General features: G+C 43.2%; 1 protein-coding gene across 2 annotated transcripts in view; it reads left to right on the top strand.

Annotated features, from left to right (window-relative positions):
- The window catches only part of itfg1 (integrin alpha FG-GAP repeat containing 1), a 185579-nt gene that overhangs the window by 142054 nt on the left and 25746 nt on the right, over positions 1-17779 (top strand). For both annotated transcript variants that reach the window (XM_028577308.1, XM_028577299.1), the window contains exons 13-14: positions 7193-7236; positions 10092-10170. In XM_028577308.1, coding sequence (XP_028433109.1) covers positions 7193-7236; positions 10092-10170 — 123 coding nt within the window. The remainder of the gene's footprint in view (positions 1-7192; positions 7237-10091; positions 10171-17779) is intronic.

Below are 17779 nucleotides of genomic sequence, written 5' to 3'. Positions count from 1 at the left end.
GCGAAGGGAGAACATTTCTCTTTATTTAATATTATTAAAAGTAAAGTTAGCTTTTGCTGTCCGCTTCCCGACTCATTTTAACAGAGAAAGAGAGTGGTCCGCTCGAGACAGCGCCACAGTGGACCGCACGCTTAAAACAAGCTTCCTGAAACTTCTGGAGGCCTGAACAACTGCCTTTACTTTGCTTTTACTTTGTGTTGCTATTGTTGTGTGCACATGATTTATGTTTTCTCCTGTAGACATAAACATGCTATGCCCATTTTTCTCAGTTTGAGAATCATGGGCAATGCTATTTTGCTTAAAGGTCCAATGTGTAGGAATTTCTCCCATCAGCGTTGAGATCATATATCGCAATCAGCTCTCTCGCACCACGCAGTTCAAAGTAGGTATTACAGCTACGGTAGCCTTCACGCTTCAAAAAGCCGGTCTCTTGCTTTTTTCAATCTCCTTTTTCTTTTTCTGGGTGAAGAAGAAGAAGACTCCTGTTCCTGAAATTTGGATTTTGAATATGTGTGGTCTTCCGTGTTTCCTTATTCAAACTTGCCGGGGGCCGGGAAGCTACGATACCCATTAGCAGAATTAGCAGCACCTGGGAGTTTATCATGTGACAGAGAAAACGCAAAAGGCGGAGCAGTATGTCCTGTATGTCCCTTACCGGCTATCGTATTTCAAGATGAATGGAGCATATGTAATATGGAGCGTCTACCCCAGTTCATGCAAATGCAAATGTCAAATTTCAAGCCAAAAGGAATTCTTGGAGTTGATGGTGGTGGTAAATATTCATGAAAAAGGACAAGTTGGTGAACGGGCAACACAGATTTAGATAATGAACAACTAAACATGTTACACACTGGGGCTTTAAATGAAGACTGGCAATTTTTGCTTAATGCACCTAAAACACCGCTCACTGGCCAGCTCATTGTCACAATGATGAAAACACATACAGACCCACACAGAGTACACAGACCAGGTCATCCTCCCCCGGATTAGGTTAGTCTTGCGAAGGAGCTGCCATCAGTCTTAATATTACACTAGAAAATAGGTTAGATCAGTCGCACAGAGGCTGTATAGGCTGTACTGTTGTGTTTGTGTGTGTGTGTGTGCGTGTGTGTGTGTGTGTGTGTGTGTGTGTGTGTGTGTGTGTGTTTGAGAGATAGAGAGACTGCTCTACTGGCTAGAGACAAGATATCTGTTCCCCACATGATGTGTGCGAGCTGTTGAGGGATCTTGTTTTGGCCATGGAGGAGCTGTTATGCGCTTGTTACATGTCATCCAAAGATTGAAGTATGGAGAACAACACAGTCTAACAGAAGAAACACTACATTTGAGTTTCCTCTCTCTCGTGACTGTAGTAACAGACTTGCCTACACACACTCACGACACAGACTCATCTACTTCCTGGAGCGACGGCGTGACCATTGAGTTGTGAAGGACATCTGCATTCATGCCGTTTATGTCCATATTTTTCTCCCTCTTTCTTTTCATGCATCAGTGGATTCATGCCACGGAATTTCTAATGTAGAATGTGTGTCCCCTCTCGCTGATTTAAATTCATAATTTCTTTTCCACTGCCACACATACCTTACATTCAAGAGTTTTTAAGTGGATGTCTTAAGACCTCTAAAAGCGCCTCCTTTTTTGGTTTTTACTTGGAGTTTATTGGGTGTCACATTTGGCAGGAAAATAAAAAGGAGAGAGAAAGTTTGACATGACGAGGCTAGGGCGTGCTGACAGTGTTATTTCCATGGGGTGCCAAGTGTGTTTTAGCTTCATTGCATCTACAAAGGAAATTAAAATGTCACTAAAGTCTGACGGTTTTCTTTTTCCATCACCTAAACGCAGATTGCCAGGCACATTCCTTCTTCTCAAACGTGTCCATTTAATTGACTGTAAACACTCATCCCACTCGTTTCCCAGTAGGAGAGAGTATCCTGACAATCAGTTGCTGTCACATAGTATATTTGCATTCAAGCTGCATGACATTGTTTGTTCCTCTTGGTCCCTTCATGTACCGACATCTTACTCTTTTCCGCGTGAGGTGTTTTGTAATTTGAGGATACATTTCGCATCAATTTTACTCAGGATTCATTTTAAAAATTGCTGTCAGATTAACACTAACAAGGACACAATTTACAGTGTGTGCCATAGCCAACAGAGATGCAGAGACTCTAAAAGAGACTCTGTGAAGTGCATTTTTCTCTGACCTGTTAATCACACAGGCATGAAGAGAGAAAACTGCTGAAGTGAGAACGGTTATTCTTTAATGTGTGAGAATAGAATGCAATACACTAAACCGGACTCTTAAGGGATGAGATTCTATAGTTTGGGATGTGTGCTGTGAGCAGGGGCGCAACTACCCAGTGTCAGAGGGGTATGCAGCAACAATTTTTTATATGTGTCTATATATATATCAGGGCTCAACATTAACGGTTGCCCGGTTGCCCTTGGCAACCAAATTGTGACAAAGTTGATGTGATTTGAGTGGTGAGTGGCTTTCCATCTCTGTCTGCACTATTTTTCCCCCCAAGAAGGACACAGTGAACAGGTTGGTCAACAGAACTTCAAACCATGCAGGACCTTTAGTTTAGTGTGGTCTAACTAATAGAACTCCTACCTGATGTCATCACTCGCCCACCTCATGTCTGTCTCATTCACTCCTTGCTGGTGTTCTTCTCCACTAAGACATATTGTCAAACAAACATTATGTAATATATTTTTCATTAGTTTTTCCATATTAATAATATGAAGAAATTAATCTGTTGGTATCAAGTGACTCCTCCTACACTTCCACCTAATGTTAGACCTACCTGTTGACTTCCCCTGTCTTTCCTGATCCACCATCTTCACACCTGAATGAAATGAACTCACTGTTAAATATAGCAGCCTCAATTCAATTCTTAAATCAGCCTAGTGATGGCATCAGATAAGACAACTAGTATGCAGTAAGGTTGTGCTGCTGTTGAAATTACATTCAAATTTTGGATTTTAAAAAACAAATATGGAGAGCCACTTAGCGCAGACCTTTAAAGAGAGAGAGATGTGACCCTGTAATTACAGCTTCCATGTCACCCAACAGATGTAACTATATCCTGTATGTCTGACAGCTAATTGGAAAAACAAAATCTAGTAATTAATCCATGGTAAACCAGAGTTATGTTATGTTATGTAAGTTATGTTTTCCAGCTTCTTGTCATTTATTGTGCATGCTACCTTACATTTGCCAGTTGTTATTTGACCTTAATAAAATTGAGATATGTCATGCATGGGATTGGTACCATAGGGTTTAACCAAAATCTAAATGTAGCTATCAGCAACATTGGTTTGCATTAAGCTAGCAAACACTAGCTAGTCTGTTAACATGAATATTTGCAAGCCTCCAAGTTTGGTAGCAAATCTATGCATGATTAATTGGTAAACCAGAGTTATTGCATTAGTTATGTTTTCCAGATTCTTGTCATTTATAGTACATGCTATCTTATAGTATATTTACCAGTTTTCAGCTCAGCAACCTCAGTTTTGCATATTCTAAGCTAGTCGTAAACCCCTATTTGGCTGACTATATTCCCAGTGTTCGCAACCACTAGCTAGTCTGTTAACATGAGTATTTGCAAGCCTCGAAGCACGTCACACTTTAAATCCTACCTGATTCCACCATCCACTTATTTATCTGCTGTCGCATCCCTTGACATGCCATCTCCTTTTCCCTCTTTCTTTTTCTATTTTTAGAAACTTCCCGACCCCTGCCCCCCTCTCCCTGCTCCCTCTTCTATGTCAACATTCTATGATGGAATCTTATGCGAGCGCCTACTCTAGCCTGTTAGTCCTCTAAAATGTTATATAACATTGAGGAAATGCAGAAATGAGTTAGAAACACAACAGCAGCTACTTATAAAAAAAACCCCAAAAAACATTTGGCGCCCCCCATGGTGCGGCGCCCCGATGCGCCGCATATAGCGCATACCCACTTCTTGCGCCACTGGCTGTGAGCCGATAGTGTGTAGGCTTTGAGGCCTGCTACAGTCTTGTGTCTTATGTCCTGTGTTCTCTGTCCCTATAATCCCAAATGAGACAGACTTCAAACAAATGGCTGGTCTTATCCCTCTACGTTATTCATGTACGGTGTCAGTGACCGCGATGCCTGCAGCCTGACCCCGAACAGCATGAAATTCAAACAAACAATGAATAATCCGACCCCTAAAATGTATTGATCATCTATGTCCTTCAAAGATGACTTTGGTCCAAAGCCTGTGATGTGTTGATGTGGTGTTTGCTCAGAGTTGATGAGCAGTATAATTACAGTAGGGCTGTTTCTGGACATTAATGTGCCCTCAGACAGGATTCCACTAGCATTACTAAAGGCTTTGATCTTTTAAATAATAAAATGACAAATTTCATATATATATATATATATATATTTATTATATAGTTTAATTCAGCTTTATTCATCACCACTTCTAGGACACTAGAATAGCCAGAAACTGCTTTGGGCTTTGGGCACTAACTGCAGTCATTTTATAGAAAGCCGTTGTTGAAGTTTTTACGGTCTCATTAAATGATGAATCATCTGTGACAGTTTTCTGGAATACCTACAGTATGTGATTACTAAACATGCTTTGAAAAGCAATGTCAGATGACAAGACCAAAATCCCCGATAAAAAAATGAAAGTGTTTGTTCCCTGATGAAATTAAGGTGAAACCTGTTTATCAAGGATGTTAAGTAGCAGCCTATACACAGTGTGGTCGGTAAGGGTCAAGGAACAAATGTTTATCTTTGATGGGAGCTCCATCTGAATTCCGCCTCAGGCATATAATTAATAAGCTTGTGAACTTCAAAGCAGCAAGTTTGCCCTTGCCACACAGACGCCATTTCTTTTTAAATTAAAGCTTTAAAAGAAAGAAAACCTCTTGTTTATTCACACAAAGTGATAGCAGAAGGCAGGGACGGACTGGAATTGAAAAATGACCCTGGTCAGACCCACTAATCACGACCATTCATACATAACAATGGGCCTGATTCACCAAACGTTCTTAAGAACAAATTAGTTCTTAAACCCCACTTACGCGGTTTTCACGAAGATTCTGGCATTCACCGATGTTTTCTTATGTGGGATTTGTTCTTAGGTAGGAACAGAATCTACAGACACTCGAGCACTCTTACATACTATTGAGAGTTGACATGTTTGCGCAAAATAAGAAGTTATACCGTTTTTGTCAGTTAAAATTACATATTTCTCTCCTTTATAATTTTGTAAATTATTTTCATTACTTTACACATAATTTGTTGTTTGAATTTTGCTAGGCCTATATACTTCATCAGTTCTGCAGGAAGATATTGGTGAATGAGGCCCATTGGGTTCAACATTTCGAAAGTTTGCTGTAGCACATCAACCTTTTTTTCCCAAAGTATTTGACATATTTACTGGTTGACCTGATGATGGGGCAAGATGAAAAGTAAGGGATCACCAAGTTATTGCAGTTCATCCTCAGGGACACCAAGTTTCATGGCAATCCACCAAAAACTACAAATGTGTACCTCATGGGAGCACAATAGGAAAAGTCAGGTGATCATCAAAGTCAGCAGGATTCATCCTTTGGGGACCAAATTGTATGGCAATTCATCCAGTAGTTGTTGAGATATATTTCAGTCTAGACTGACGTGTAGGGTCGACCAATGGACGGACAGACTTTGCTATGCTAAATCCTAAAAATAATAGAACTACATTTGAAGTATTCAGAAAGAAAAGGGACATCATTTTGATCCAGCATTTATTTGATTAATTTATGCTAATCTAGTTTATTTGCCTATAGTGAAATTTGAAAGCTCATAGTGAAACTGGAGGTTAAAATTTGTAGATGTGCACAACGTAGAGAAAGTTGAGGATTTGTGTAATGTGAATGGCTACCTTTGCTTCACAAGGTGTTCAAGTAGAAAGACAAATAGAATGGTGAAAAAATAAAAACAATGTGGGTTGTGTATTGGTACAAGCGTCTCGCAGAGATGTTGTCACATTTGTAGAAATAGAAGTATATTAGCTTCTGTTAAACAACACTCCAGGAGTTTGTTTTCACAAAACACTGCGTTGATTGGCTCCACTGTATTTAAGCCTCTCCTGTAGTTACCATTCGTTAATGCTTAATGGTGTGCTGCTGCATAGTTCTATAAATATTCTATAAAGTGTAGAAGAATGAATAAAGGATGAGGATGAGTGAATGTGGAAGTGTGGAGAAAACAATTAGGGAACTATGGACAATAAATGGACACTATGTAACAGGGGACATTCCACAGTTTGTATCAGGGTCACCTGGCACCTGTCAATCCATTGTAAAGAGCCGGTGCCTGAGTGGAAATCCTTCACAAAATAATTACAGTTCTCACTTTTGTTCAAATGGGTGTACAGTGTGTACTGTGTGTACAGTTAATGTTTGTGATTAACATGTTTGCGGCAATGTGGCTTCATCCACCCACTGCCTGTGCAATTGAGCCAGGGACACTGCAATGTTCCCTTTGAATAGGTGCATTGGGTTTGGCTGCTGTTTAGTACAGCACTGGGTGCAGACCTTATTAACAGGCTATTGGGCTTCAGCGTGACTCCATCAGGCAAATCAAGGCAACCTAGACCCAGGACTCTATTAGTATGCTAATAAAGTCACTTCTCTAATGACTGATTAGCAATTCAGCAGATTTTGCCCTCGCTCCGCTTGTACACACAATTAAGTGAAATGCTCTCTTAGCACTCACATATACACACACTTGCAGTGTTAATAGCATGCACATTTATTTTTTTATGTTTGTCATTGTCGGCAATTTATTTTCTAATGCTCCCTCCCTCCTTTCTTTGGTTGTTTGTCTTGTCCACATTCACCTAGCACACAGAACAGATATTTCAATTGTCTGAAATATAATGTGAATGCGAGGAACGCTTAAGCACAGTTAATATTAATTTGAGTGTCTTTGTTACGACTGTCAGCCGCAGTGGAGCTTGAGGCATTGTGTAAGAGAACTTTATTTCTCTGTTTGAGTTTGACCCTCTTGATGCTTGAAACATGTGGATACATGTCGACACAGTGGCCCATAGGGCACAGCAACAGCACCGTCACAGACGACACTTGTTCCACATCAGCGTGCGTTGGTGTTGAACATGTAACACACGCTGGGCAACAGGTCTAACTCTGGCATCTCTGTCTTCCTCAGTGCTCAGCGGCCTCTGCTTCAATGACTGTCCAGAAGATGTCAAGGTAAGGAATCGGTCTTTGTTTGTCCTTGTTTTCTAATGACAGCATAACAAAGTGAAATGTCTTTCTTATCTGTCTGACCACTGACCAGTCCGACCCAGGTGTGTCCCTCTGGGTGTACGTTCTTGTACCCATTACACTTATCTTTCCATGCACGCATCTTTATCTTCCTCCAGAGTCTGTACTCGGTACGTTTTTCAGCGGAAGAGCGAGAAATAGGCTGGAATATCATGACTGCTGGCCAAACTTCATGTCTATAGGGAGGATCACATTTATATTCAGGAAATTAGGGAAGGGGATTTGAATGAGTGATGTGTTTTTGAGCTCTAAGGCAGTATAAGCTCCTCTTTATGTGTAAAGTGGCTAGCCTGAACAATTTGACCAAGAAAATTGAAAGCACAAAGATAAATGAGGTTTGTTTTTATATGATAAAATACCATGTGATTTCCACCTGTCCTTACCCCTCCCACATTCTTTTTTTCTTTATTGCAAAAAGTAACAGAACTTCACAATACAAGTCAGTAGCCATTGCTTACCGTACTGTATCTCATGCCCTCCCTTGTGGTTGGCATTGTCCAATAAAATATCAGTGTAAGATGTTTTAATACAAGGGCAAATAAATGCCAGGTGTGGCCGTTTTCCCACTCCTGTCCTCTGTAAATATATTTTCAGGTTTGTTGTTGTTCAGGGACACTTTGACAGTAATGGTGTCTGTGGAGACTAGGTTTGTACTCATGATTTTATAATAACAGGTATCCGTTTGTATTTTACCATCTGCTCATTCTTCAGTTTATGAGGTATCCAAGGCTTCATGTCTGCGTGACGAGGCCAGACTGTGCTTATCAGTTTGATACATACAAGCTTCAAAGATTAACTTCAGCCTTTCAAAGTGCTCCCAGCTCGGCCTTAAGCTCCATTAGTGACTCTAGAATGTGTTTCATTAACAAAAGCTTGGGCAAGAAAACGGCATAAATACATAAAGATACAGATACCGCAATGTACAAACTCAGAACAATCAAATACAAAAAAATCCACAAAAACAGAGGTAACAACAAATGTTGACCTTTTGTATTACTCATTTAGAAGACATTGTGTAATATCAGATCAGCACATTGACAGCTGTTGAATTAGTGATACGACAAAACAAATTCCATCAACTTGCCAGCTCTTCAGACTGAAAACAGCTTTGTTGTCGATGGGGACGTGTTGCTTCAGATTCTGGTGAGAAGATATAATCCAGTACAATGGCCAGATTTATTAATATTTATTCATCAGTTTGAAGGCTTAAACCATAACACTTCACAGCAGTATATACAGTATATGAGGGAAGCAGTATAACCCACAGCAGCAATAATGTTAACCTCCAATCCCAAGTTAAACTATAAATATGCCATTCTCTCTTCCAGGAATGTGGCCTTGCACACTGTGCTTTATCAGATGACATTGCATTGTGTTGCTGCAAGAATCCCAGTCCCATACATTGGACACATTCATCAGACAGCTGCCACCATGCTTTTTACCGTTAGAAAAGACTACAGTGCAGTTCATATATTTCACTGATAAACCTGAGAATTACACTGAACTACATCCAATAATTACCAGTTTAATTTTTTTATCCCTCTACCTCCCATATCTCTGTCCATGTGCACTCTCCCTCTCTCTTGATCACCCTCTCTCTTTCATCTTTGGTGTCTTGGAATTAACTTCCATTTCTGGTAGCAACGTTAGCAACGTTAGTCCACCAAAGCTGTACGGCCTCTGACTGACACAATGACACAACCCGTGTCATTGTGTCAGTCTGAAGGGGCTATAAGGTGTTGCATGGACAACATATCATAAGCTCTTAAACTATAATGCACGTTTGTAGTTAAATGTAGCCACCAATTTATAGAGCAGTTAGCCAAAAGCTACTTCTATGTATCCCAAAGAGCCAACGTCTGATGATGATGTGTAGGTGGAAAGAGACATCCGACAGAAATACAGCAGCCAATAGCGTCTCCTCATATAACCTTTCACCAATGGAAAGCCCTTTGCAAAACACATTAGCTTTGACATCAACAAGAGGCTGCTGGTATTAGAGTTGTTTTGGTTTTCTGTCTGTCTACTCTTCCACCGGCTTGTTGTCTAACTGAAAGGTATGATGAATGCTGTAGACGAGTGGAGCTTGCGGCTGTTTCTACTCCTCTCCTCTCCCATCCATCACCCCCTCTATCTTTTCATTTCACACCCCCACTCTTCTTCTTAGTCACACCTCTCTTCGTCTTTCTATGAGCCCACTAATCTGCTCCTCTGTGGCTTTCTCGTCTCTTGCTCTCTCTCTCTTTTTTTGACCTCATTTCTATTCCTTCCTCACCCAACCGCTGAGTGTCACAGCACAAAGGGCCAGGTCTCTCTTGCAGTGTGTATGTACAACAAGCTCGTGGTTAGCTGATGTAAAGCGAAGGATGGCTCGACAGATCTCTTCATTAGTTGTCATCCTTTCGTAATGAAGAGATAAGACAAACCCCTCTGTAACACGCAGCCGTCACTCATTCACGCTCAGTCAGACTAGGTCAGACATTTGCCAAGCCACCTAGTGGACGTAAAACAACAACAAAAACTGGTCAAGTTCACTGTGGTGACAGCATGCCTGTCTATCTTTATGTCGGCTCACTCTCCGGCTTGTTTCTCCCTGGCCTCTTCCGCCCTTACGGACAGACAGCAGATGCTTCTGCCTTGCTTGTTTGTCAAAGCAATTTGTAATCTTCGTTTTTAAAGGTGCTATATAAATACAGTTATTATTATTAAATTAAAAGACACTTGCAAAATGTACAAATACTTCAGTTTTTTCATTTGTGTTTGCATGTGTGTTTTTGCAGCCTTTTGGTGTTAACCAGCCAGGTCCCTATGTCATGTACACCACAACAGACTCCAACGGCTACCTGAAAAATGCCTCAGGTAAGGACTTTCTTTTTTAAAATCTCCTTCAAAGGTAGCTTTCACTTCTTGTGCTAAACTACCCATTTCAATGATAGAGAATAACCAGAGAAACGTTTCTTTTTCTGAGAACGTCACTGCCTGAGCATTTATACATCCACGTCAGATTTATTAACAACTTAATCTCCTAACAATGACAGCTGTCCTTAGTCTGGCTGGACACCTTGGAGTTTGTTTTTGGAGGATTTTAAGAAAACAGAATGAGAAGATGAGGGACATATTGATTTTATTTGCTTGTTTTCTTTTTTTTTATAAAAGAGAAAATAGCCTCTATGCCTTAAAGACAACGGCTGAAGCAGAAAGGACAGCTAAAGAAAAGGCTACTGGAGGGGGATTAAATCAGTTTGATAAGGCTGTAATGCTTGCTCCATGATGCTTCTGGAGTGTGTGTGCTGTGTTCATACTTCTATATTCATGTTCAAGTCATTATATACCGGTATAAATGCAGGTCTTGCTCACATTTGTATTCTGTAAAATGTTGCGATATATATCCAAATGTTTAATTGGTACAGGAAAATGAATACTCAACTGATGCTTGTCCATATTTATTTTTAAAAGATGAGTCCAAGTTTCCAGCACTATCAATCAAATATTCAGCGTGGAGTTACTGCAGTTACGCTGTCTATAGGATACAGTTTTCTCATAGTTTCTGCAGGACTATCGCAGAAAAATACTGAAAGCTTGCAAAACACTGGAGGCCTTATTTCCCCCATAACTTCTTCCACAGTGGATTGAAACATTCAACATGCTGCAGCTTCCTCCTTTTTGCTTCTCATTTAAGTCCAATGTACATATATTTCTAGAAAGGACCAGTGTCTTTGTTACAATTTGAAAAGCCACACAAGACCTGTGGATGTTTTCTTTGGCAGTTCATAAAGGATGAGGATGATTGTGCATGCACCTGATTTGGATGGGATGATCAAGAGTGCTGGAAGTGAGTTTCTGTTGCCCTTTGATTGTTTTTTCATGAAATTTCAACCTCAAACAGCTTTACTTCATGTAGTCTCCAAGGGCTCCTCCCTTCTGTTCTTGTTAAGCAATCCTGTCAACATCTGGCTGTGTTCTGTACTGGAATACACAAGGTACCACGTTGCCCATAGGAGGTTTAGGTCCAAATTTTATAACATAACTTATGACTTAATTTATTTCCTTCACCTATAAGCCCTGACTCCAGCTGTATTCATGATTATTTTTAAGCCTGTAGGATCACTGGGTCTCCATAGGATGAGACATTTCTGCAATCCTGGAGCTGATGAACCATGCACACCTCTTCTACTTCAGACTGTTAAGGGTAGAAAGATGCATAGGTAGAGAGAGAGATAGATGCAAAGAAAGATTAGACGAGACATTGAGGACAGCAATGCTGCTGTGTTGTATTAGCCACAGTTATCCTAGTTGATATTACATTGTGGAAAGGACACAGAGCTGCATGAGGAGAAGATGCACTGACAGCCTGGGGTCAGGGATATATATAGTCACACAATGCATTCCTATGTGCAGTACAATCCCGCTTTGTCAGATTTTCATTTCAGTTTCATTTATCTGTTAGCACAGTTGGAGTATATATATTTAAAAAGAGTAGACAGATCACAGTCTAACATCATTATTATTTCACAACCATTAGACAGCTATATTACTCTTCGCAACAAAACACTGCTGAAACTGTGGCCAGGATAGCTCAGTCGGTAGAGCGGGCGCACATATACAGAAGTTCATACCTCGACACAGAAGGTCCAGGGTTCGAGTCCGACCTGGAACGATTTCCTGCATGTCTTCCCCCTCTCTCTCCCCCTTTCATTGCTTTTCTAACATTAAAGGCGGAAATGCCCAAAAAATAATCTAAAAAAAGTAGACAAAAAGTAATAGTTGTCTTAAAACGTGACAAAACCCACAGTTTGATTTCCTCTCTACACACACAAATAGGCAGTCAAATGGGCATAAACAGTGGAGAAGGGGGAGTGCTATCACCATCTGCACCCACGCCCACTGCAGAGATGATGGAGAGTGATTCAGAATCCCACTGAAAATGGAAGCAGGGACGTTTTTGAAATCATACTAAAGTGAGATGTTGATTTTCAGTCTCATCTAAAATAATTATATTATTATTATATTATATATATTATATTATATATTATATATATTATATTATATTATTATAATAATAATAAATTACCTGAAACAAAAGACAGTTATTTATGTTCTAACTTACATTTATCTAATTGTAAAACCGTGGGTATTATTATGCAGCCTCCAATCTTTTGGGAAAGCTCTAAACATAATTTTTTGTAACATAGCTGCAGCCACAAGAACAGTAGTGAGGTTGGCCCGCAGTCTCGCAATCGGTGTTCCAATTCATCCCAAAGGTGTTGGCCTAGGATGTGGCTTAGGTCAGGGCTCTGTGCAGGCTAATCAAGTTGTTAGAAACACACTATTGTAAAAAAAAATTTCCCTTTCCGTTCCCTACAATCTCTATTTTTTTTTTTACACCAATGTATCAAATGACAATGTGAAAACAAAACGTGAAAGGGGTCGCTCATACTGATGAAGCTAAAGATAACTATCATATAACTCAAACAGACTGTGGAAGTGGAACTCTCAAAACCAAATAACTGGCAATTGGGAGAACCATTTTTTTCTCACAAAAATTGGAAAATCCCTCCCAGGCATTCTGAGAGGTGGGATAAAGCAGGATGGGGAATACTAGTCGGGCTGATGACTCACCCCATTTAACTGTGAAACCCCCAGTATGTGTCTCCCCTTCTCTATTTTTAATCTAGTTCATGTGAAGAAGAGATGGATGGTCTTGACATTTTGTCCACTCGGCCTGTACAACTCTTTCTGGGAAAAGTCTCCCAGTGTCTCCCCAGACAGCGTCTTTATGTTCCTGGTTCGTTGTGTTCAGTAAGCAGAATCCCATTAATTTAACATTAGAATATTGTGGTGTGTATTACAGTCTGCCCATCATAACTTCAGCTTATTTTTCCAGTGTGTGTTTGACTGGGGTGCACGAAGGGAGGAGGAGAGCAAGAGTAGCCAAAGGCTTTGCCGGCACAACTCCCCAGACCCCTCATTTAACAGCAGCAAAGTGCTGCCATGGAGCAGGCTGAGTGTGTGCGTATGTGCGTGCGTGCGTACGTGCGTGCGTGCGTGCGTAGTGATTTAAAGTGTATTTATTCTGTAGCTTGTAGCTCGGGGAACAGCCAGTGAGGCTGCCAGAGATGAGCAATGATGGGGTGCGCACAAATACACACACTTATACACACACACATCCACGATGGCTGGGCCTCGCCACTGGGACCCAACGATCTTCACTTACCCTTCACCCTCTTGAAAAGAAGAGAGAGCGGAGAGGAAAGGGAAGATTATAATATGCTGAGAGATAGAGACAAGGAGCCGAGAAGGCACACTATATGAATGGAGTTACCGTACAACAAGAGGAGGGAAGGAAGGGAAAGGAGAGGAAGAAAGTAAAATAAGGAGGGAAATGGGTCAGAGGACATCAGGAGCTGGTAGGATGCAGAGTAGAGAGAGAGCAGAAGTAGAGTAATCTTAATCTGGTGAGATACATGAGAGAGACATTGCTAACATACATACAGCACATACTGTATATACTGTATGTACTGCATATACACTCAGGCATATTACATTGGTAATGCCACCTTCTTATCTGACAAAGGTGAACAGCAACACTGACCAGGTTTCTCTCTAATTTTCTTCTGTGTGTGTGTGTGTGTGTGTGTGTGTGTGTGTGTGTGTGTGTGTGTGTGTGTGTGTGCTAGCACAGGGTATGTGTGATGCGTCAGTGCAGTAGTACTGGGATAGTAGTGCCTGTAGTTTAGCAGTTTAGTAGTTACTGCATGTTGCATGCTGCTGCTTCCGCTTGCTACATTCTGCTTACAGCTACTGCCACCGACTAGCCCTTGGGCAAGGGCAAAAAGAGGAGTAGAGTGCGTAAGTCTCTTCCTGTCGGTACATAGCCTCTCCACCACCAAGACTCCTACAGTGCCTCCTCGCGGCCACACACGGTAACTGGGCCCTAGCGGACCCAGGCTGAACTGTAGGGGATCTCGGAGCAGCAGTGGGCCCCAGAGGCGCGGTGTGCAGGCCCACCAAGTAGTGGAACATGCCCTGGCACCCCCCAACCACTGCCCCAGCTATGGGTAAATAGTCCCACTGCCTTGTGGAGTAGTCTATAAGGGAGCATACCCTGAAAAAAAAGGCACAAGTCCTCAACGGCGGAACAGGCGGAGGATGATGACCGACCTAAGTGGAGCATCACAACGGCTGGGAAGGCGGATGAAGGCTGCAGCAGTGCTGGGTCACCAGTTGTCGTGGTCTCCATGCCACTGGATCCTGACCCAGACCTGCCAAGGACACGGTGGGAGTGTGGTCTGCGCACCCACACCCTCACCCAAATCCTTACCTATGCGCAAGCTCCTTGCTCCCCCCCCCCCCCCCCCTCCCCTCCTCACCAAGTCCTGTGGCGATGTGGAATGGTGGTGGGCACAGGCCAAGGATGTGGCTGGGAGTGTCTAACCAAACCATGCACACAGGCGACAATGGAGTGATGGTCGATAGGATTGCGGGATGAAGCAGCGCGTCTTTTTGGCAGCTTCCATTGTGACTGAGCAGACCCCACACTGCTCACACCTGTGATGGGGAAGGACCTGGAAAAGGTGGTCCAAAAATTGTCTGCTCCCCACACTCCGCACGGTAAGCAGTGGCCGCCGGAGCATCCCCCCCCCCATGGACGAAAAAAAATAAAAAAAAATAAGCTAAACATTGCTTCGTGGAATGTTCGCACACTGCTGGACTTGGTCGTAACGCTTGACAGGCCCCACCGTAGGACAGCACTGGTGGCCCTGGAGCTCGCAAGATACAACATCGACATAGCAGCTCTCAGCGAGACCAGACTACACGGGGAGGACTCCCTGACAGAGGTCGGTGCTGGGTACACCTTCTTCTGGAAGGGGGTCCCCGAAGGCACTCGCCGTAACCATGGAGTTGGCTTTGCTGTGAAGTCTAAACTGCTGCAGCACATTCAGGAATCCCCCATCGGCATCAATGAAAGACTGATGACATGGCGCATCCCCCTGGCAAAGGGATGCTTTGCCACTCTCATTAGTGCATACGCTCCAACTCTTGATGCCGAGTACAACATCAAAGAGGATTTCTACAGAGCTCTTGATGCCATCTTGCAGAAAACCCCGGTTACGGACAGGCTCATACTCATGGGAGATTTCAATGCCAGAGTGGGTATGGAGCACCTGGTGTGGAGTAAAGTCATTGGCCAGCATGGTGTGGGGAAAATGAACCCCAACGGGCTCAGACTCCTCTCCCTCTGTGCAGAGCACCAGCTGGTCATCACTAACACCATATTCCAGATGAAGAACAGGTTTAAGACCACCTGGCAGCACCCCCGCTCAAAACATTGGCACCTCCTTGACTATGTGATTGTCCGTCAAAAGGACAGACAAGATGTCCTCACCACCCGTGTTATGCGTGGAGCTGAGTGCTGTACTGACCACCTTATGGTCAGATCCAAACTACTCATGAGTATTCAACCCCGTGGCCCGAGGACTGCTCCGAAAAAAACTCAACTGTATAGCGCTGAATAGCCTCACCACCAAAGACAACCTGCGATGGCTCCTTGCTGAAAACCTCAAAAAGCTCCCAGAGGAAACAACTGACTGGCCAGCTTTGCAGCTGGCTATTCACAGTGCAGCCTCAGAGGCGCTTGGCCTATCAAAGAAACGTCACCAGGACTGGTTTGATGGCAACTCAGCTGAGATACAGTTACTCCTAAAAGCCAAGCATGAGGCCCACAAAGCTCTCCTGTCCTGCCCTGGATCTCCCACCCTTAAAACCACCTTTACTGCTGCAAGAACCGAAACCCAGCGAGCCCTCCGGACTATGGAGGACACCTGGTGGGTGCAAAAGGCGCGAGAAATCCAGAACTTGGCAGACTGCAATAACACTCAAGGCTTTTACGATGCCATAAAAGCATTGTACGACCCCAGGAAGCGGGCCATCGCCCCAGTCCGATCAGCTGACGGGTCCATGCTCTTTAAGGCCCGCCACGAGATTCTTGCCCGTTGGGCCAATCATTTTGAGAGTCTCTTCAACCACACTAACCCTGTCAACCCACATATTCTGGATTATCTCCCAGACCTGCCACCAATCACATACTTGGACACTCCTCCATTTTACTCAGAACTCCGGCAAACTATTGCCCGGATGAAGAACAACAAAAGCGCTGGATATACCCTCACGCGTCGCCTGCACCTCTTGATCCAAAACTTCTGGGAACATGGGATCCTCCCACAGGACTGGAAGGACGCAAACATCGTGGTCATTTACAAACAGAAAGGAGACAGCCGTGGGATATCTCTACGCAGTAGGGTTTTTGAAAACCGTAACCTGAAGATCAGCACCAAGGTGGCTTTTTACAACGCGGTATGTCTCTCCACTCTGCTTCATGGGGCAGAGTCTTGGACCCCATACCGCCAGCACATTACCAAACTAGAGGCCTTCCATATCCGCTGTCTACAGAAGATCCTCAGCTTGTCCTGGGAAGATTGAATCCCCCATACAGACATTCTCAGCAACACTGACTCAATTTGTAGGGAAGCAGCGGTGGCCAAAAAACATCTGCGCTGGATAGGGCACACCATACGCATGCCCGAACACCGCCTGCCCCGTCAAGTCCTCTACAGTCAACTAATGGGCGCTAAACGCTCCGCCGGAGGGCAAAAGCGGCGTTTTACGGACTACACCAGGGACCTCCTAAAGCGAGCGAACATCCCTCTCACGCAGCTTGAATCTCTGGCACTTGATAGATCAGCCTGGCAGGTTACCTGTGCTAAAGTAGTCTCTCAGATACACCAAATCAGCCAAGACCGCCGAACCGAGAGGCGCATCCAGAGACACCAGCGGGCGGCTGGTACCCCTCCATCTGGTTTCCCCTGCTCCATCTGCGGACGAGTGTGCGGCTCAAGGATCGGACTCTACGCCCACGAGAAGTGGCACCAGCGAACACAATGTCGCTGAACACACCCCCACACCCCCACCCCTGGAGCAAGCGTCATCATCGAAGACGATGGACAGCTAAGAGTGTGTGTGTGTGTGTGTGTGTGTGTGTGTGTGTGTGTGTGTGTGTGTGTGTGTGTGTGTGTGTGTGTGTGTGTGTGTGTGTATATGTGTCTGCATGTACGCACCAGACAGTGGTGTGCCATGCCCCTTACTAAGCAGGTTGGATGGATGAGCATGGGCTGTGATTCTGACAACACCACACCTCATTATCAAGTAACTCCTGCTGAGACAGGGAGAGAGAGAGAGACAAGTGGGATGGGGGAGATGAATAGTCAAAGTTATTCATTAACAACTTTTTTTGTTCCCCACTCTTTCTCTCTCAATATGGACACTGAGATGAGCACTGGAAACACACTGCACCATGTTTCCCTCTAGGTTCCAGGTCACAGAGTCATGTCTTAGATTATAGTCAACAAACAAAAAGACAAGAAAAGCTATTGATTTTGTTATCACCACCTCAGATATAAGATTTGATTTA

Source organism: Perca flavescens, chromosome 1 (genome assembly GCF_004354835.1).
Source record: "Perca flavescens isolate YP-PL-M2 chromosome 1, PFLA_1.0, whole genome shotgun sequence".
NCBI lineage: Eukaryota > Metazoa > Chordata > Actinopteri > Perciformes > Percidae > Perca > Perca flavescens.
Note: the sequence above shows the minus strand (reverse complement) of the source record. Positions and strands in the feature narration are given on the sequence as shown.